The sequence below is a fragment of the Ranitomeya variabilis genome, chromosome 3, assembly GCF_051348905.1.
Source record: "Ranitomeya variabilis isolate aRanVar5 chromosome 3, aRanVar5.hap1, whole genome shotgun sequence".
Classification (NCBI taxonomy): Eukaryota; Metazoa; Chordata; class Amphibia; order Anura; family Dendrobatidae; genus Ranitomeya; species Ranitomeya variabilis.
The window spans coordinates 443,006,283-443,029,243 of NC_135234.1; the positions used below are offsets into that span (position 1 = coordinate 443,006,283).

The 22,961-nt window shown below is 43.8% G+C and overlaps 1 protein-coding gene across 3 annotated transcripts in view; it reads right to left on the bottom strand.

Annotated features, from left to right (window-relative positions):
• Positions 1-2,117: 2,117 nt before the first annotated feature.
• RCC1L (RCC1 like) overlaps positions 2,118-22,961 on the bottom strand; it is an 86,668-nt gene continuing 65,824 nt past the window's right edge. For all 3 annotated transcript variants that reach the window (XM_077296453.1, XM_077296454.1, XM_077296455.1), the window contains exons 9-12: positions 19,191-19,278; positions 17,431-17,604; positions 5,661-5,746; positions 2,118-4,127 (exon numbers count right to left, since the gene is read on the bottom strand). In XM_077296453.1, coding sequence (XP_077152568.1) covers positions 4,050-4,127; positions 5,661-5,746; positions 17,431-17,604; positions 19,191-19,278 — 426 coding nt within the window. In that variant the 3' untranslated portion in view covers positions 2,118-4,049. The remainder of the gene's footprint in view (positions 4,128-5,660; positions 5,747-17,430; positions 17,605-19,190; positions 19,279-22,961) is intronic.

The following is a 22,961-nucleotide window of genomic DNA, read 5'->3' on the forward strand; positions in this document are numbered from 1 at the left end:
CACTACCTTTCCTGGTGTCTGTTATTGTCTGCAACGCCAATGCCTCGTTGACAGGGCTGCAGCTAATCAGTGAGCTCTGCCGCTCTGAGCGGATTGTGCTGTAATGCTCGGGCAGAACTGCTGAGCTCACCGATTGGCTGCGGCGCTGCAGACATGAACAGACATCGGGAGCAGCAGTGGAGACAGCACTGGACCTGGGGAAGGTAAGTATGGTCCAGTATGTATTTTTATGAAGTATTCTGAAAACAGAAAAACCCATTAAAAGGTAGAAAGATCAGAAGACCTTACTTCTCACCCATAGGAATACATTATGCCCAATTATATCTGTCATTGATATATTAAATGAACTAGCAAGCAGAATGCCATTATTCACTCATAATCAATGCTTAACATGTACAGGTGCTTCTCACAAAACTAGAATATCATCAAAAAGTTTATTTATTTCACTTTTTCTATATATAAAGTGAAAATCATATTATATAAAGTCATTACAAACAGAGTGATCGATTTCAGATCTATATTTCTGTTAATGTTGATGTTTATGGCTGTGGCACTGCTGAGGTGTTATGGAAGCCCAGGTTGCTTTGCTAGCAGGCTTCAGCTCGTCTGCATTGTTGGGTCTTGTGTCTCCCATCTTCATCTTGACAATACTCCATAGATTCTCTATGGAGTTAATGTCATGCGAGTTTGCTTGCCAATCAAGCACAGTGATACTGTTGTTCTTAAACCAGGTATTGGTACTTTTGGCAGTGTGGACAGGTGCCAAGTCCTGCTGGAGAATGAAATTTCCATCTCCAAAAAGCTTGTTGGCAGAGGGAAGCATGAAGAACTTTAAAATTTCCTGGTAGACGGCTGCAATGACTTTGGACTTAATAAACACAGTGGACCTACACCAGGAGATGACATGGCTCACCAAACCATCACTGATTTTGGAAACTTCACACAAGACCTCAAGCAGCTTGGATTGTGTGCCTCTCCACTCTTCCTCCAAATTTTTGAATGGCCTTTTCTTAACAATCCTTTCAAGGTTATTCCGGTTGCTTGTGCACTTTTTTTCTGCCACACCTTTCCTTCCACTCAACTTTCCATTAATATGCTTGAATACAGCCCTATGTGAACAGCCAGCTTCTTTAGCAATGAACTTTTGTGGCTTACCCTCCTTGTGGAGTGTGTGTGGAGGCAATGACTGCCTTCTGGACATCTGTCACATCAGCAGTCTTCCCCATGATTGTGGAGCCTATTAAAACAGACTAAGGGACCTTTTTAAATGCTTAGGAAGCCTTTGTAGCTGTTTTTGTTAATTATTCTACTTTACAGAGATAATAATAAATAATAATAATCTTTATTTTTATATTGTGCTAACATTCCGCAGCGCATTACAGTTTGCACACATTATCATCGCTGTCCCCGATGGGGCTCACAATCTAAATTCCCTATCAGTATGTCTTTGGAATGTGGGAGGAAACCAGAGAACCCGGAGGAAACCCACGCAAACACGGAGAGAACATACAAACTCCTTGCAGATGACTTGGGTTTTCATTGGCTGTAAGCCATAATCATCAACATTAACAGAAATAAACACTTGAAATAGATCACTGTTTGTAATGACTCTATATATGAGTTTTACTTTTTATATTGAAGAACTGAAATAAATTAACTTTTTGATGATATTTTAAATTTGTGAGAAGCACCTGTACTGGAGCTATTCCCTGCTCTATCTTCAAATATACATTGCATGGGCCCCTTTTTTGGGCATTGCAACTTGTCTATTTGGCTTTCCTCAGAGAGGCGTGAAAAAGTCAGGTGTAAGTCCTGCTCTGCCCCTGTCTATTCTGAGGCCTGCTAGCACATAACAAAGGTAAGAAACTAGAGTTAGGGACCATCCTGTTTGGCTACACCTTGTTGCAGTGGGATGGCTTTTAAACTCTTTTGATCAAAATAGCGTCAACTAAGTATCCTATTTTATTTACAGGCGCTATTACTATTCATCTACTTACTACAGAGTATTTGCACATTGATTTTATCCTAGGTCTTGTTTGTTAATGACCGCAGTGTGAATGTGAACTGTAAGGCAGCAGCTTTCACGACAGTGCAGTAATGAGGCAGTGACCCAAGAGTTCAACTAAAATGTCTTTATTTTGCCAACTTACGAAAATAAACTCTATTATCCTCTGGCTCGCAGTCAGATCGTCTGTAACAGTCCGTTGCCGTGGATGACTGTGCCACCGTGTAACTCGTGAGCGGGGCAATGACTTTGCACTCTCTCTGGCTTTGACCTGTGTTCAGTCTCACATAGACCTGTCCACACAAAGAGCCTCCTGCTCTGATGCTTGCAACCCAAATACTGACACCCCCAAGCCTTAACTGAAAGTTTAAATGGGAATCGTGGACATGGGCCACTCCCAAGACTTGGAGTATAGGGAGAGATCTGTCCCACTACCTTCCTACAGATCTCTCCAAAAACAAAAAATCCATTTCAGGTTTTCCTATTTTTGACTTGGTTAAATAGCTTGACCAGGTCCACGCTCTCTTTTATTTTGCATTGTTACCCCAGGCGTGGCTGTAATTACAATGCACTCCAGCGGGCTTAGTATGTTTCTATGCACATCCTGGGTGGCATGTAATGACCGTCGTATATAATCCCCCTCACTGCCTCAGAGCAACTGCACTTATACAGACCTGTTTGCTGCCCCATTTTTTTCTGTCCTGCTCTATAATCAGTAGATTAATGTAAAGGTATATGTATATAACTAAATAATGATTTTTTTTTTTTGCTACTATTGATCTATTTTCTGTTCGCAGTTGAATTTGCTGTTGTTGCTCTGAACATAATGGAGAAAAAATATATTTTCAGAATCTACAGCTATGTCGAAAGGGTATCACCCGTAGCAGTAACAGATGTGTGAAACCAACGTGTTTCTAAACACATCACATTTCACTATAGGCTACCACATGACACCAAATTAGGAGCAGAACACTCACACATCAGGACCCTCCTCAAGATTTATGTTTGGAGCTGTGTTAAAGAAGAGAATTGTGTAAAATGCGGTAGATTTTTCTTTCCTGTTTCATTCTGAAAGACTACATAATGACCCACAAAATGTGTGAATACAGCCTCTGCCCACTGCAGATTGACATAAAATGGTGACAGCACATAGGAATAATAAATGCCGAAACGAACGGTGGTCAGACTTTTGTTTTTCTTAACTAGAAATTTCTCAAACTTTGGGGAAAATCTCTTAAAAACTGAGATCTTGAAAATACCAGGAATTTCAAAGATGGTACAGTAATTGACTTATCAGCAATGTTTTACTAATTTTTTGCTTAGACTTATCCATAATAAAAAAATGTTTTCAAAAGCTTCATATTTACAGTCAATTGAAAGCTATATTTATGCCATAAGTACAGTTCATTTATCAAAACACATGGCATTGTTGATCAAGTTGCACCTTTACACTATTATACAAGAGTATTTAAAGGAAATCGGTCGATAAGATCAACCACCCAACCTCCAAACTGCACATATAGGCATGCAGGTCTTTAAAACGTAAATCCATCAACACCTTTATATCCTCTATCTGTTGCTGCATTCCAAAGAAATTATCATTAATATATTAGAAATTTTATTTTTCATATGAAAATTAGCCCTTCAGTGCTCTGGGCATGACAGAGTACTCCCCTCTAACAAGCACTAGCATCTTTGGCTTGATTCATAGCTCAGATTTGATTTCCTTGTGTGGTGCTTGAACACACACAAAGTAAAATCAATCAAGCTAAAGAGTCTGGTGCCTTCAGGGAAAAAACCTTGGGAGGCAAAAGGATCCTTAAGTGCTCTGTCACGCCTAGAGCCCTGAATACCTCATTGGCATATCAATGCCACTGAAATGAATGCAGCAACAGATAGAAAATATAAAGGTGTGAATGGATTTGCATTTCAAGACCAGCATGCCCATAAATGCAGTTTTAGAGGTTTATCTGACAGATTTGCTCTAATGCGTCCAACTGAAGAACAGCACATAACATGAAACATCGAATATTTTTCTTCTTCGTCAGTTAAGTGACTTCACAAGTGCTACCATATGGTCAACACCACAAGCGACTTCCACTACTTCTCCAGGTACAGTTACCTTCAAGGAAATAAAAAGAAAAAAAAAGTAATAGGTAACACACCATTATGTTCAAAACAATATAAAAAAGAGGACTGTTGGTACTCGCCATAAAATCTCTTTCTCGTAGCCTTCAATGGTGGACACAGGAAACCATGGGTGAAGTCTGCTGCCACCAGTCTTAGCTGACACTAAGAACACACCTCTAAATTTTTTTTAAAAAATGCCGGCCCCATCCCAGAAGGCTACACCTGCATATATTATGGTTTCTTGTGTCCCCCAATTAGGCATCTGAGAAATATTTTTTTAGGTCATGCTCCTGAAACAATACGTACAGCTATAAAGAAACTTGAGCCAGTAAGATCAAAATTCTTGACCATGAAAGGAAAGATCTAAGGTAAGAACATTGGTTTTGACAGAAAACTGGGGTAAAACATTTTAAAAAGTCAAAGATTCGTTGCGCAAGCTTGAATTGAACATAAATGTTGTGGCTTTTGGCGTTTACACACCTCTTTTTGCAGTTCTGACAAACTTAGCGGGGCTGGAGAGGAGTCAGAGCGAGGCTATACCCGTCTATCTAATTCAGCAATAGTGGTGGCGTTTCTTACACCAGAAATGTTACCCAAGTCTTTGAATGAATTTATTTGGCGCAACTAATTTCTGCATGAATCTGATTAAGCCTGGCATTCAAAACGCTGGTCTTAATGAATCGGGGCCATTGTCTTTATTCTCCCCAACTATTGTATTAAAGGGGTGTTCCACCAAATTAAAATAATTTAAATAATCTGTGTGTAGTAGATTAGACGTGTCTCCATCATCCTTGCTACACTCTGGGTCACAGCAGACCCTCTCCGATCCTATCCTTCATACAGGACACTGTGTTCTATGTCGGCATGTGATTGAAGGGGGCTGGCTGACTGCTTATTTCAATAGCTAAGCCAACCCCCTTCTCCGATATATAGATAAAGAAGGAACTAGCTTGACAATAGAAATTAGTAATCAGCTCAGTGACACAAATATGGCGGCCACTTGATAATAAAGGAAAAACTATCCCATATCAGTACCTGGAATGAAGTGACTAGAGGACAAAGGGAGAATCTGGCTAATGAGACTACATTAGTAAATTATTACATGCACAGATCATTTAGCAACTTTTTTCAAATTTTTTAGTCCCTTCAATAATAATTTTGAGCTGGATTCTTTAGTAGAGTTGAGAGAATATGAACGGATATAGTCGCCGAATCTGAATTTGCCATATCCGTGCCACATTTGTATCCTATTTGTGCCGAGTATATGTTTGAGGATCGGTTCTGAACATATCAGGTCATTTCTACTCCCATTGACGTTCGGTGAATATTGCAAATACAATATTCACCAACGATCGTAATCTGAACCGAATTTTGAAAAATGTGCTCAACTTTATTCTTTGGCATATGTGAATGTACCGTGGATATTTTAGGGTCCTTGCATCAGCCCTGATACACCCTCAAAACAAACAAAAAAGAAAGAGAAATTCAGAGTAAAAAATTGTCGATATGTAGGAAGGTATCTTACCCGCCATGGAAAATACTGATCATCCAATCTTCCTGTACCCAAGCAGCCTCTCATATTTTTACCCCAAACAAATAGTTCACCAATATCTGCAAAACAAAAGAAAGATTAAAAAAGGTACAAAGTAATGTGCAAAAGAAACACTCTGCTAAATTACAGCGCTTTACTAAACAAATGGTTTACACGTGACATGCAATCTAATGGTAGCTGTGCTACATGTGACGATGCTCTTGGTAAGTGCACAGGGAAAGTATTTGCTGCAGATATTTCTGCACCAAAAAAGTGTCTCTTGGCAGGAAAAACTCAGGATAAAATATGTATATTTCCCCAAGTACTGGAATGGGTGAAAAACACTGTAAAAACGCTGAAAGAAAAATGTGGAATAAGCAACTTGTGCATGGCAGTTCAGAAATCTCATTCACTTTGCTGGTACTAGGAAATGCTTGTTTTTGCAACAAAACTGAGAGACAAAAGAACAGCAAATACTTAACGTGTGCACATATAGAAATTTCTGCACCCATATTCCTGGGGGGATCGTCCGAGATAACCTGACCAGAGATGAGCGTGCTAGGTTGGACGTCCTGCGGGCTCTCCCTGAGGTGGTATTCAAACCCGCCGATGAAGGGGGTAACATTGTAATTTGGTCCACAGCCCTTTATGAAAGGGAAGCACTGAGGCAATTAAATAACAAAGCCTGTTATAAACGCCTTACATATAACCCCCTCTCATCATTCACTGGTCAATTGGTTAACATTTTGAATACCGCAGTGAGTGATGGAGTTATTACTAAAGAACTGGCATTGGCACTTCAAGTGCAAGAACCTATAATTTCTACCATGTATTTGTTACCAAAAATACATAAAAACTTGGAAAGTCCCCCAGGACGTCCAATCATTTCTGGGCGGGGAACTTCTTGGAGAATATCAATCATTGGATTGATTCAAAATTGAAACCGTTGGTTGAGAATCTTCCCTCCTTCATGCTTGATACTGGTGAGTTCTTGAAGAGGGTGGATGGCCTCCATTTGGACGATGACATGTTGATGGTTACTGGAGACATAGAATCTCTCTATACCAGTATCAAACATGGAGACGGTCTGGCAGCAACCAAGTATTATCTTGAAATGTCAAATTTACCAAGGGGGATCATCTGCCTTATTCTTGAGCTCCTTGAATTTTCTTTAACCCCTTCACGACCTTTGACGCATACGCTGCGTCATGAAAGTCGGTGCCAATGCGACCTATGACGCAGCGTATGCGTCATGGAATGATCGCGTCCCTGCAGATCGGGTGAAGGGGTTAACTCCCATTTTACCCGATCTGCAGAGACAGGGGGAGTGGTGCTTCAGCCCAGGGGGGGTGGCTTCACCCCCCCGTGGCTACGATCGCTCTGATTGGCTGTTGAAAGTGAAACTGCCAATCAGAGCGATTTGTAATATTTCACCTAAAAAACAGGTGAAATATTACAATCCAGCCATGGCCGATGCTGCAATATCATCGGCCATGGCTGGAAAACCTGAAGTGACACCCCCCCCCCACCCCACCGATCGCCCCCCCAGTGCTCCGTTATGGGGTCCGGTCCCCTCCGTCCGCCTGCCGGCTCCCCCGTCCTCCTGTCCGCTCCCCCCTGTGGTCCGATCACCCCCCCTGTGCTCCGATCCACCCCCCCACCACCCCTTCATACTTACCGATCCTCCCGGTGTCCGGACGTCTCCTCGCTGGGCGCCGCCATCTTGGAAAATGGCGGGCGCATGCTCAGTGCGCCCGCCAAATCTGCCAGCCGGCAGATTCCTTACAAGTGCATTTTGATCGCTGTGGTAGGTTCTATCACAGCGATCAAAATAAAAAAAATAATAAATACCCCCCCCCCTTTATCACCCCCATAGGTAGGGAGAATAATAAAATTAAGAAAATATATATATTTTTTTTTTTTTTCGTTTTCCACTAGGGTTAGGGTTAGAACTAGGGGTAGGGTTAGGGGTAGGGTTAGGGTTACGGGTTGGCCGCGGATCCGCAGCGGATTTGGCTGCGGATCCGCAGCGGATTTGGCTGCGGATCCGCAGCGGATTGGCCGCTGCGAATTCGTTGCAGTTTTCCATCAGGTTTACAGTACCATGTACACCTATGGAAAACCAAATCCGCTGTGCCCATGGTGCGGAAAATTCCGTGCAGAAACGCTGCGTTGCATTTTCTGCAGCATGTCAATTCTTTGTGCGGATTCCACAGCGTTTTACACCTGTTCCTCAATAGGAATCCGCAGGTGAAATCCGCACAAAAAAAACACTGGAAATCTGCTGTAAATCTGCAGGTAAAACGCAGTGCCTTTTACCTGCAGATTTTTCAAAAATCGTGCAGAAAAATCTCACACGAATCCGCAACGTGGGCACATACCCTTAGGGTTAGGGTTGGAATTAGAGTTAGGGTACCGTCTCACAGTGGCACTTTGATCGCTACGACGGTACGATCCGTGACGTTCCAGCGATATCCATACGATATCGCTGTGTCTGACACGCAGCAGCGATCAGGGACCCTGCTGAGAATCGTACGTCGTAGCAGATCATTTGGAACTTTCTTTCGTCGCTGGATCTCCCGCTGTCATCGCTGGATCGTTGTGACAGCGATCCAGCGATGCGTTCGCTTGTAACCAGGGTAAACATCGGGTTACTAAGCGCAGGGCCACGCTTAGTAACCCGATGTTTACCGTGGTTACCAGCGTAAAAGTAAAAAAAAAAAAAACCGTACATACTCACATTTCGGTGTCCTTCAGGTCCCTTGCCGTCTGCTTCCCGCTCTGACTGTCTGCCGGCCGGAAAGTGAGAGCACAGCACAGCAGTGACGTCACCGCTGCGCTCTGCTCTCACTGTACGGCGGCACTCAGTCAGAGCGGGAAGCAGACGGCAAGGGACCTGAAGGACACCGAAATGTGAGTATGTACGTTTTTTTTTTTAACTTTTACGCTGGTAACCACGATAAACATCGGGTTACTAAGCACGGCCCTGCGCTTAGTAACCCGATGTTTACCCTGGTTACCCAGGACCTTGGCATCGTTGGTCGCTGGAGAGCGGTCTGTGTGACAGCTCCCCAGCGACCACACAACGACTTTCCAACGATCACGGCCAGGTCGTATCGCTGGTCGTGATCGTTGGTAAATCGTTATGTGAGACGGTACCCTTAGGGTTGGAATTAGGGCTAGGGTTGGAAATAGGGTTAAGATTAGGCTTGTGGTTAGGGTTAAGGATAGGGTTAGGGTTGTGTTGGGGTTACAGTTGTGGGTAGGGTTGGGATTAGGGTTAGGATTAGGGTTGGATTTAGGGTTACGGGTGTGTTGGTGTTAGGGTTGTGGTTAGGGGTGTGTTTGGGTTAGGGTTGTGATTAGGGTTATGGCTACAGTTGGGATTAGGGTTAGGGGTGTGTTGGGGTTAGTGTTGAAGTTAGAATTGAGGGGTTTCCACTGTTTAGGCACATCAGGGGTCTCCAAACGCAACATGGCGCCACCATTGATTCCAGCTAATCTTGCGTTCAAAAAGTCAAATGGTGCGCCCTCCCTTCCAAGCCCCGACGTGCGCCCAAACAGTGGTTTACCCCCACATATGGGATACCAGCGTACTCAGGACAAACTGGGCAACAACTGTTGGGGTCCAATTTCTCCTGCTACCCTTGTGAAAAAAAAAATTGCTTGCTAAAACTTCGTTTTTGAGGACAGAAAAATGATTTTTAATTTTCACGGCTCTGCGTTGTAAACTTCTGTGAAGCACTTGGGGGTTGAACGTGCTCACCACACATCTAGATAAGTTCTTTGGGGGGTCTAGTTTCCAAAATGGGGTCACTTAGGGGGGCTTTCTACTGTTTAGGCACATCAGGGGCTCTGCAAATGCAACGTGACGCCCGCAGACCATTCCATCAAAGTCTGCATTTCAAATGTCACTACTTCCCTTCCGAGCCCTGATGTGCGCCCAAACAGTGGTTTACCCCCACATATGAGGTATCAGCGTACTCACAGCAAACTGGGCAACAAATATTGGTGTCCAATTTCTCCTGTTACCCTTGTGAAAATAAACAATTGCTTGCTAAAACATCTTTTTTGAGGAAAGAAAAATGATATTTTATTTTCACGGCTCTGCGTTGTAAACTTCTGTGAAGCACTTGGGGGTTGAACGTGCTCACCACACATCTAGATAAGTTCCTTGGGGGGTCTAGTTTCCAAAATGGGGTCACTTGTGGGGGGTTTCTACTGTTTAGGCACATCAGGGCCTCTGCAAACGTAACATGATTCTCGCAGACCATTCCATCAAAGTCTGCATTCCAAATCGTCACTACTTCCCTTCCGAGCCCCGGCATGTGCCCAAACAGTGGTTTACCCCCACATGTGGGGTATCATCGCACTCAGGACAAACTGGACAACAACATTTGGGGTCCAATTTCTCCTATTATCCTTGGGAAAATAAAAAACTCCGGGCTAAAAATCATTTTTGAGGAAAGAAAAATATTTTTTTTATTTTCATGGCTCTGCGTTATAAACTTCTGTGAAGCACCTGGGGGTTTAAAGTGCTCACTATCCATCTAGATTAGTTTCTTGGGGGGTCTAGTTTCCAAAATGGGGTCACTTGTAGGGGAGCTCCAATGTTTAGGCACACAGGGGCTCTCCAAACGCGACATGGTGTCCACTAACGATTGGAGCTAATTTTCCATTCAAAAAGTCAAATGGCGCGCCTTCCCTTCCGAGCCTTGCCGTGCACCCAAACAGTGGTTTACCCCCACATATGAGGTATCAGCGTACTCAGGAGAAATTGCCCAACAAATTTTAGGATCCATTTTATCCTGTTGCCCATGTGAAAATGAAAAAATTGAGGCTAAAAGAAATTTTGTGTGAAAAAAAAGTACTTTTTCATTTTTACGGATTAATTTGTGAAGCACCTGGGGGTTTAAAGTGCTCACTGTGCATCTAGATAAGTTCCTTGGGGGGTCTAGTTTCCAAAATGGGGTCACTTGTGGGGGAGCTCCAATGTTTAGGCACACAGGGCCTCTCCAAACCTGACATGGTGTCCGGTAACGATGGAGATAATTTTTCATTCAAAAAGTCAAATGGCGCTCCTTCCCTTCCGAGCCTTACCATGTGCCCAAACAGTAGTTTACCCCCACATATGAGGTATCAGCGTACTCAGGAGAAATTGCCCAACCAATTTTAGGATCCATTTTATCCTGTTGCCCATGTGAAAATGAAAAAATTGAGGCTAAAAGAAATTTTGTGTGAAAAAAAAGTACTTTTTCATTTTTACGGATTAATTTGTGAAGCACCTGGGGGTTTAAAGTGCTCACTATGCTTCTAGATAAGTTCCTTGGGGGGTCTAGTTTCCAAAATGGGGTCACTTGTGGGGGAGCTCCAATGTTTAGGCACACGGGGGCTCTCCAAACGCGACATGGTGTCCGCTAAAGATTGGAGCCAATTTTTCATTCAAAAAGTCAAATGGCGCTCCTTCCCTTCCGAGCCCTGCCGTGCGCCCAAACAGTGGTTTACCCCCACATTTGAGGTATCAGCGTACTCAGGACAAATTGGACAACAACATTCATGGTCCAGTTTCTCCTTTTACCCTTGGGAAAATAAAAAAATTGTTGCGAAAAGATCATTTTTGTGACTAAAAAGTTAAATGTTCATTTTTTACTTCCATGTTGCTTCTGCTGCTGTGAAACACCTGAAGGGTTAATAAACTTCTTGAATGTGGTTTTGAGCACCTTGAGGGGTGCAGTTTTTAGAATGGTGTCACTTTTGGGTATTTTCAGCCATATAGAACCCTCAAACTGACTTCAAATGTGAGGTGGTCCCTAAAAAAAATGGTTTTGTAAATTTTGTTGTAAAAATGAGAAATCACTGGTCAAATTTTAACCCTTATAACTTCCTAGCAAAAAAAAAAATTGTTTCCAAAATTGTGCTGATGTAAAGTAGACATGTGGGAAATGTTATTTATTAACTATTTTGTGTCACATAACTCTCTGGTTTAACAGAATAAAAATTCAAAATGTGAAAATTGCAAAATTTTCAAATTTTTCGCCAAATTTCCATTTTTTTCACAAATAAACTCAGAAATTATCGACCTAAATTTACCACTAACATGAAGCCCAATATGTCACGAAAAAACAATCTCAGAACCGCAAGGATCCGTTGAAGCGTTCCTGAGTTATTACCTCATAAAGGGACACTGGTCAGAATTGCAAAAAATGGCAAGGTCATTAAGGCCAAAATAGGCTGGGTCATGAAGGGGTTAACTCATAATTTTTTTGTGTTCAAGGGGTGCCTCTTCCTGCAGCTCCAGGGCACTGCAATGGGTGCTTCATTTGCACCAGCGTATGCAAATCTGTTCCTGGGGCTGTGGGAGAGGGACCATTTGGATGCGGTACATAGACGACATATTTTTGATCTGGCAGGGCACTTTGGATTCTTTGCAAGATTTCATCAAAGCAATAAATACTAATGATAAAAATATCTTTGTCACCTATCAAGGTGACAAAGACATGATTAATTTTTTGGATGTTACAGTATGGAAAGATGGGAACAATATGCTGCAAACTACCATATATAGGAAAGAGACCTCTACCAACAGCTTACTGCACGCCTCATCCTCGCACCCCAAATATATGATTGACTCTGTCACCATCAGACAGTTCCTTCAGGTACAGAGGATCTGTTCGAATAATGAGGACTTTGAAGTTAAGTCTAAAGACCTATGTAATAAATTCTTTGAGAGAGGTTATAGTAGACGTGCCATTAAACGGGCCTACCATAGGGCCAAATATTCGACACGACAATCTTTATTGTATACTCGTGATGGATTAAAAAACACTTCCAACAAGATACGGTTTGTTATTAACTATCACACCCAATTCTCTTGTATGAAACAATGCCTTGAGAAAGCATGGCCGTTACTACAAACAGACCCGATCCTTAAAAAGATTCTCCCCGAAACCCCAAGCGTGGCTATTTGGCGATCAAGAAAATCTGAAAGATTGTCTTGTGAGGAGCCACTATCAAGCAGACTCAAGGCTCAGATTTATTGATGGCATGGGTCCCAAGTGTGGATGTGTGCCTTGTGGCCGGTGTGTCGCCTGTTCTAATATAGATTGCACTGACACGTTTACTAACTCCTCTGGAGCAAGGGTATATGAGATCAGGAAACACATCACGTGTACTACTCGTAACGTGATTTATTTTGCTACGTGTCCGTGCAACCTTATTTATATAGGGCTCACGACACGGCAACTTAAAGTTCGTGTGCGTGAGCATGTACTTGGCATTCAGGCGGCCGCCGGCCATGACGACACGTCCACACTTCGTACCCTGCCCCGCCATTTCAAACTATATCACAACTGTGATAGTACCACGCTCAGAGTAAGAGGGATTGATGCCATTGATCTGGGGATTCGGGGTGGGAGAGTTAGCTCCAGACTGGCACAAAAAGAAACCAGATGGATCTGGACGTTGGATACGGTCCATCCCAAAGGATTAAATGAAAATATAAGCTTTGTACCATTCTTATAAGCTTCAGCTGATGTATTCAAGGCACATGTTCTTTGTTTTTAATATTTTGTGTTTTTATCTAGCCCTTCTAGTCATTGCCTATCTATGATGAACTATGCAGAACTTTGGATGTCATCTACTATATCCTTGATGTTTATCTTCTTACATTCGAGCTTTCAACATTTATGACAAGAGTTACTATCATTTGCCCAGTACGCCTATCTACGATGGACATGACACTATATGAAGATATATTTTTGTTGGCATACCATATATGTTAATATATGCCCTTTATGTATGTTGTTCTTATCATTATATGGTCATATTTTCCTTTTGCTGGATAGAATTTTATATATAATTATATAGATTCATTGTGCTATTTGGCCTACTGACCTTTTATTGTTGGCCCTTTACTCGAGATGTATACTTGTGATTTATCGCATAATATGGTATAAGGTTTCTTGAGGTAATAGTCAACTTTATATTTTGTCTCGGTTTGCTCTAATGTACTGTCCTGTTCTGTAGTTTTATCTATTGTTTTTTGTCCGCTGGTATATTTACCTCTGATCTGTGACCGCGGTACGCATGCGTGCCATGGCCCCGGCTCCCTTGTCGGCTTGCGGCATCTATCCGCACCATGACTATGGTCATGTGACAATGTGTCACGTGGTGCATGCCGCCGCCGAGGCGTCCCGCTGCCATGGTATTGCGTGCGTCACAGGAAGCGGCCATGGTATCGTGGGATGTTCTATGAGACTACCTATGTGCGGCATGTTGTACATCTGTTGCTAATTATTTATCAGCGTACTAGGCATTGATTGGTGCTATGGGCTTTTTAAACCTGCACTTTCCCATTGTTGTTACCCCTTGAGAAAGGCTACACCGCCGAAACGCGCGTCGGGGAGGACGCTCACAGATATATCTCCGGCTCTATTGGTAATTATAATAGCCTTCGGGCTACTTCTCAATGATCTGTATAATGTTTGCCGGATTTCTGTTGTTATAATAGGCCATATGGGCGAACGTGCAATAGATTTTTAAATCTGCTAAAACTATATTAAACCCATAGACCTTTGCTGTTATAATATATATTTCTGTGAGCATTCGACTCTGACATGTGTGAGTGGGTGTATTTCCCCCCCCCCCCCTCCTTTTTTCCTGTGTCTGGTCACTTAAATAAAAATTTCTTGTAAATTATGGTTATTATATTGGAAGTTTTTTGTCGTGGTTTTTCTTCGTTATGTTATTCAGGATAAAATATGTATATATCCCCAAGTACTGGAATGGGTGAAAAACACTGTAAAAAAGCTGAAAGAAAAATGTGCAATAAGCAACTTGTGCATGGCAGTTCAGAAATCTCATTCACGTTGCTGGTACTAGGAAATGCTTGTTTTTGTAACAAAACTGCGAGACAAAAGAACAGCAAATACTTAACGTGTGCACATATAGAAATTTCTGCACCCAAAACGCTGCAGCTCACCGCACCAGCAAAATGAACAAGATTTTGGAAATCTCTTGCACTTGTTGCTTATTCTTTCAAGGAGTTTGAAATCTGCAGCATGTAAAAACGCTGGAAGCATTGACGGTGTTTCTCAATCATTCAATTAAATGAGAAAAACTGCATAAGGCCGGTTTCACACGTCAGTGGCTCCGGTACGTGAGGTGACAGTTTCCTCACGTACCGGAGACACTGACACACGTAGACCCATAAAAATCAATGCATCTGTTCAGATGTCATTGATTTTTTGCGGACCGTGTCTCCGTGTGCAAAACACGGAGACATGTCAGTGTTCGTGGGAGCGCACGTATTACACGGACCCAATAGAGTCAATGGGTCCGTGTAAAACACGCACCTCACACGGACATTCTCCGTCTGGGGTCCGTGTGCGTGCAGGAGACAGCGCTACAGTAAGCGCTGTCCCCCCCACATGGTGCTGAAGCCGCCATTCATATGTTCCCTGCAACAGCGTTTGCTGCAGAGAAAATATGAATAATAGTGTTTAAAATAAAGATCTATGTGTCCGGCGCCCCCCCACCCCCTGTGCGCCCCCCGCTGTCCTGAAAATACTCACCCGCTCCCACGTTGGCTGTCACTCCTTCCTCTCTGCCCCGCGCCTCCTACTGTATGCGGTCACGTGGGGCCGATCATTTACAATCATGAATAGTCGGCTCCGCCCCTATGGGAGGTGGAGCCACATATTCATGACTGTAAATGATCGGCCCCACGTGACCGCATACACTAGAAGCCGCGGCCAGACCAGGAAGCAGCGAGGGAGGCGGGTAAGTATTTTCTGAAGAGCGGGGGGGGGGGGGGGGTCGCACAGGGGGTGGGGGGCCTGCGGACAGATAGATCTTTATTTTAAACACTATTATTCATATTTTCTCTGCCGCAAACGCTGCTGCAGGGAACATATGAATCGCGGCTTCAGCGCGATGCAGGGTACCACACCCGTGGGTACCACACGCTCCGTGTGGTACCCACTCGCCATACGGGCGGCACACGTGTGCCGCACGTATGGCCTACGTGAGTTCCCAGGCACACGGACACGGATAACTCCGGTACCGATTTATTCCGGTACCGGAATTATCTGGACGTGTGGGACAGCCCTAAAAGACACAGGTAAAAGACGCATGTATTTTACGCAGAGTTTTTCCTGCCAAGAGACATGTTTTGGTGAATTTTAGTCTTTTTTTTTTTCAGCACAGTTTTGTCACAAAAACCTGAAGGAATTCCTGATACCAGCATATTACCAGTCTACAGTGTGTCAATACTTTCAATGTTTTTGCAGCATTTTTCACGTAATCTAAAAAATTGGGAAAAAATACAAAAAAATGCATATTTTTTCCTGCTTACAATTTAGCACTTGCAGCAGAAATGTCTACTTAACATGTGCACATAACGTGTGCATGTACGTGTTCACATTAAGTATTTGATGCGGCAATTTCTCCTAAAATTGTGATGTGTTGGCAAGAAAAACGCAGCATAAAATACACGCATTGATGATGCATTTTTAACATTCATTTGAATGAGTGAAAAGCGATGCAAAAACAATCACTTTGCTGGTACTGTAAACTGCAGTACTTTCATGCAGATATTTCTGTATGTGCACATGTTACGTATTTCTTAAAGCATTTCCTAGCACCAGCAAGTGAACGAGAATCCCGACTTCTCATGCACACACTGCTTACTTTTTTCCTTGCAGGTTTGAAGCTGTTTCAGATCAGCAGCATGTCATTCTAATGACTGGAAAAAAAACCCTTAAAAACTCACATTTTAAATGCAGGATTTTTCCTGCCAAGAGACACGTTCTTGGTGGAGACATTTGTGATGGGTGTGCACATACCCTTGGGGACATCTGTGAAATGTAGTTTCTCTATGGATGTATGTGATGCACAGACCGGCAGTGGGTTCCCTGCCAAAGTGCGCAGGGGACCAGCGGCCGGCGTGAGATTAGGGGACCCGCGGCCGGCGTGCGATCAGGGGACCCGCGGCCGGCGTGCGATTAGGGGACTCGCGGCCGGCGTGCGATTAGGGGACCCGCGGCCGGCGTGAGATTAGGGGACCCTCGGCCGGCGTGCGGGTAAGGGACCCGCGGCTGGCGAGCGCGCAAGGGACCCGCGGCTGGCGAGCGCGCAAGGGACCCGCGGCTGGCGAGCGCGCAAGGGACCCGCGGCTGGCGAGCGCGCAAGGGACCCGCGGCTGGCGAGCGCGCAAGGGACCCGCGGCTGGCGAGCGCGCAAGGGACCCGCGGCTGGCGAGCGCGCAAGGGACCCGCGGCTGGCGAGCGCGCAAGGGACCCGTGGCTGGCGAGCGTGCAGGGGACCCGCGGCCGGCGTGTGCGCAAGAGACCCGCGGCTGGCGAGCACGCAAGGGACCCGCAGCCGGTGTGCGCGCAAGGAACCCGCGGCCGGCGTGCGCGCAAGGGACCCGCGGCTGGTGTACGCGCAAGGGACCCACGGCCAGCGTGCACGCAAGGCGCCCGCAGCCGACGTGTGCGCAAGGGACCCGCGGCCGGTGTACGAGCAAGGGACCCACGGCCAGCGTGCACGCAAGGCGCCCGCAGCCGACGTGTGCGCAAGGGACCCGCGGCCGGTGTGTGTGCAGGGGACCCGCGGCCAGTTTGTCGCATATTAACACACTGTTCCAGAACAAAGCAGCGCCATCAACTAACATATCTACTGCTTCCCTTATCTCAATGGAAGGAATATTTCTACATGATCAGTTTTTGGATGTAGATCTTTTTAAAATGTTGGCATAACTTACTTGTTACTGCAGCAAAGTGGCCAAGGCCCGAGGAGATCATGGACACCCTCACATTTGGGTTGAAGTCATTTAATCCAAACAGAGTAGGAGGAATTATTTCTGGGATGGAAGACTCTGTAAAGTTTGGTCCCTTTCCAAGAATACCATAACCCCATACAAAGACATTTCCATCCTCTACAATAACAGGGAAAATATAATTATTCCACAGCAAAGTGTAATATTCCTAAGAGAATATCTTTAACCTCTTCACTACCTGGCAATTTTCTGTTTTTTCCTTCCCTTGTTCCAAGAGTCATAGCTTTTATTTTTATGGCTATATAGACATATGAGGTCTTGTTTTTTGCAGCACAAGTTGGACTTTTGAATGACACCATTCATTTTACCATATAGTGTACTGGAAAAGGAAAAAAAAAAATCCAAGTGCATTGAAATTACAAAAAAAAAGTGAAATTCAACAATAGTATTTAGGGTATATTATTTACCATGTTCACTTTATGGTAAAACTGACCGGGCAAAATGATGCCCCAGGTCATACGAGCATGCAGATTCCAAAACACATATAGGCTTGCTTTTTTATTTATTTAAGTGGTTAAAAAAAAAATTTTTGTCGCCATTTCCGAGACCGTGACGTTTTCTTTTTTTGGATTTTGGTGCTGGGTGCTAGCTTATGTTTTGAACCCTGAGTTGCCGTTTATAATGATAGCATTTTGAGGTAGATATGATGTTTTGACTGCCCCTTACTGCAATGTTATGGCAACAAAAAAAAAGGAATTTTGCAGTTCTGATGGTTTTTTTCTCATTATGCTGTTTACAGATCAATTAATTTATTTTATATTTTAATAGATTGGACATTTCTGAACAAAGTGATACCAAATGTGTGTGTTTTTTTAGACAATTGTTTTGTTTTTAAATAGGGCGATTTGAACTTTTTAAAAAATATATATATATAGTTTTAATAACTTTTTTATTTTTTTTTTACGGAATTTACTAGTCCCCTTAGGAGACTTGAAGCTGTGATTGTCCGATCACCTGTCCCATACACAAAGCAGTGCTTCAGGACTTGGGACACCTGCTCTGTAACTTTACATGATCTTGACTTTGTGGCCGAATTGCTGTTGTGCCCAAAGGCTTCCACTTTTTAAAACTACCACTCACAGTGAGAGTGAACCTGATATTTGATGCAATGGGCGGAATGTATCAGACACTGGCTGTGTGATCTCAGCCACCTATGTTTGACTCTGAGATGATGCGTCATTTCAGATAAAAGCACACATTTCATAGCTGCTGAGGACCGAGACCATGCTATACACTAGTTGAACCGGCGGGTGCACGGAGGTTTTTCCCCACCTGCTGACACTGACTGACATGAATCTGCCTATATGCACATGTAGAAGAGACCTGTAAAACACAGTCAGCCTTTCAGAGTCAAACATACCTGGCTGAAATCACACAGTGTCTGACACATGCTGCCCATAGATTGGGCAGCATGTCAAACGTCAGGTTCTGTCAAATAGTGGAATATTTAGAAGGGAGGAAATTTCATGAACTGACTTTCCAATTACAGCACCATACTTGAATTAATAATGACCTGTTCTTTCACAAATATATGTAAAGGCAGACTGTGCTAGATTTTAGACACGTAACAATGGCAGAGAATGAAAACCCTGAATACGATAAACAAGAGGGGCATACCAACACTTTTGTCCTTATAGTATGCACAATTGGACCTTTAAATTCATACCATCATAAATTATACTGACCATTTAAAAGAGCACAACTCGTCCCACCACATGCCACGTCTTTCACCTTCCCAACATTTTTGAACGGTAAGAGCCGAGGAACATTGACCTAAAATAAATAAGTAAAATTCATCTGTTACTATTAGTACATGCGGCAATATATCATACAAGGAATATAGCACCTAGCAGAAAATAAATGGATATAGACATGTTCTGAGACATTTATATAGAGAAAAACTTTAAATATCTAAGGTTACGACAACAATAAAATATAATGGAAAATAAAGTCTGTGAAATCAAACCCATCAATGCTAGTGACAGACAGATCTGCATCTGGCATTAGTACAATTGAGGCTAAATAGATTTACAGGTAATGTTTTTAGAAGAAGACACTTTTAGGGTATGTTTCCACGGTCCGTATTAGGCAGCGCTTTGGACGCAGCACGTCCACTCCGTCCAAAGCGCTGCTGGCTTTTGTACACGCGGTGATTCCGTATGTGTTCATTGAACCATGTGGAATCATTGCATCCTTTACATTCGACTGTGATATTTAAGACAAATAGACATGCTGCAGTCTAGAAAGACGCGCCGCATGTGCGTGTATGCAGGGAAGGCGGAGGTGTCCGTGCACGCAAAATGGAGATGGGATTTCATAAAATCCCATCCACTATGCTGTAACATCTGGGCACTGCGGCTGTACGCAGCGTCCAATCCGCAGCGTTTACTGACCATGGAAACACACCCTTATATAAAAAAAAGGTTGAGAAGACAAAGTCTGATACATTTTTGTTTAGGATGTGTTGTGTGGTAAAGCTCATAATGTCCTCTCAAAAGAACATGGCAAGATCTAGCACAGAGGCTTAATGCCAGGTGAAAACTGTACTAAGCAAGGCATCTGTATACCCATGGTTCATTATACTTAGTATATATTGTTCATTATAGTCTGCTTTGAATCATCCAAGGGAAGCAACTAAGTGTACTGCAATTAACTGGACCAGAATTAAACTGAAGGTAACTGTAAAGTCACTTTAAACAATGTTTCTGATTGTTTCAACTCTCACCCAGATAGTCATTCTTTCCAACTAACTCCTCTAATATCTACACCTAGTAAGGAACTGGTTATCTTTGTCTCCAAACACAAACAGCCCTCTCATGCCCTCTCCTACTCGCACCTAACACTTTCTCTGCTCCTCCTCACTGCCAGCAAGGTTTCTCTAAATCCTGGCGCTCCTCACCACATCCGCAAAGTCACTTCCAGCTCCTATCCACGATCTCAAATTTCCACAAACTCTCTAACCTTATACCCATTCACCCTGCCTCCACTTTCCCAGTCCCTCTAACAGAAGCTCTATGGAATGCTCGCGGTGTCTGCAACAAACTGTCATACATCCATGATCTTTTCATTACTAACAAACTCTAATCTCCTGTCAGAAAACTGTTCCTTTACACAACTTCCACAGCCATCCTAATATACTCTCCCTTCTTTTGAGGTTCACTCTGTGCGCATCTACTCCCCATCCAACTGGCTGTCATTTACCACCCTCCAGGGCAAACCACCACCTTTTTTGACCACTTTCCTTTTGAACATCCCCATTGACAGTTCCCACTCAGCTGTCGCTAAGCTTCTAGCTCTCACTTCCTCCTTCAGTCTGGCTCAATGGTCCTTCACAGCCGCTCACTGGACCTCATCTTCACCCGCCTCTGTACCCTATCTAACTCACCTCTTCCCCTGTCTGACTACAACCTACTCACATTCTCTTCCCTCTCTCCAGGTGTACAACACCCACTTCACAAACTTGAAAACTCTCACAGAAAGGTCAAACACGTTACTTTGCTCTCACTTTCTCAGTCCCTTCTCTCTCTTGCAGACATAGGTTCCTTACACGATGCAGATGCTGACGTCACTTTATATAACACCACAACAGTTACAGCTGTCAAATCAGTCGTCCCTCTCACACATACCAAAGCTCGTACAATCAACAGGCAACCCTGGCACACCAGCCTGACTAAAGAACTGAGGAAGGCTTACAGGTTTGCTGAGAGGAAATGGAAAAGATCCCACTCTAATGATCACTTCATCACATTCAAACAGTCCCTTACCACTTTCAAGTCCACATTCAATGTAGAAAAACAAACCTACTTATCTCTCATAACCTCCCAGTCACACAACCCTGAATAGCTATTCAACACTTTCAATTCTCTCCACCATTCCCCAGCACCTCCTCCTTCTCCTCTCAACTGAAGACTTTGCCTCATTCTTCAAGCAGAAGATTGACACTATTAGAGAAAGTTTAACCTACAGTCCCCACAGCCCCTTCTCATAAGTACTGAGCCCTCCTCCACCAAAACCAGCTTCTCCACAATTACAGAAGACCAACATTCCTATATACTTTCCAGATCACATCTCACCACCTGTTCACTTCACCCGAGAATGTACCACCACATCCATCCCAAACCTCACCACAGTCTTCATCCCATCCCTAACCCATCTCTTCAATCTATCACTACCAATTGGTGTCTTCCCCTCATGCTTTCAACATGCCTTAATCACACCCATCCTCAAAAAGCCCTCCCTCGACCCATCCTCTGTGTCTAGCTATCGCCCCATATCACTTCTCCCCAACGCTTCAAAATTACTGGAACAACACGTCCAGCTTGAACTGTCCTCCCACCTCTCCTCTTGCTCCCTTTTTGATGGGTTACAATCTGGCTTCTGACAACATCATTTCACTGAAACTGTCCTGACTAAAGTCACCAATGACCTACTAACTGCCAAATCCAAGCGACACTATTCTGTCCTCCTCCTCCTGGACCTGTCATCTCTCTTCGACACAGTGGACCATTCTATCTTACTACAAATTCGCTTATCTATTGGCATCACAGACTTGGCCCTATCTTGGATCTCTTCATACCTTACAGACTGAACATTCAGTGTGTCCAACGTGCACACATCCTCATCTCGTCCCCCATCTGTTGGTGTTCCCCAAGGTTCAGTTCTAGGACCCCTGCTCTTCTCCATCTACACCTTTTGCCTGGGACAGCTCAAAGTCCCACAGCATTCAGTATCACCTCTCTGGACCCAATATTATCTCATTACTAACCAGAATCCCACAATGTCGGTCTGGTATTTCATCCTTCTTCTCTGCTCGATTTCTAAAACTTAACATGCACAAAACCAAATTTGTCATCTTTACCCCCTCTCACTTAACCCCCCAACAGACCTATCCATCAAAGACAACGGTTGCTCACTCTACCCAGTCACGCAAGTTCGCAGCCTTGGGGTAACCCTAGACTCTGATCTCTCCTTCAGACAACATATCCATGCCTTTTCCACTTCCTGACAACTACAACTCAAAAATATTTCTTGGATCCGTACATTCTTTAATCAAGAATCTGCAAAAACACTAGTGCACGCCCTCATCATCTCCCACCTTGACTACTGCAACCTTCTACTCTGTGGCCTCCCTCCTAACACTCTTGCACCCCCTCCAATCTATCCTAAACTCTGCTGCCCGTCTAATCCATCTGTCCCCCTGCTATTTCCCAGCCTCTCTCCTCTCCATCAATCCCTTCACTGGCTCCCCATTGCCCAGAGACTCCAGTTCAAAACCCTAATCATGGCATACAAAGCCATCCACAACCTGTCTCCTCTATACATCTATGACCTAGTTTCCTGGTACTTATCTGCACGAAACCTCCGATCCTCACAAGATCTGGGTTTCCACTCCCATCTTATCTTCTCTTTCCACCACACAAGATTTTTCCTGTGCATCCCCTACTCTGGAATTCTCT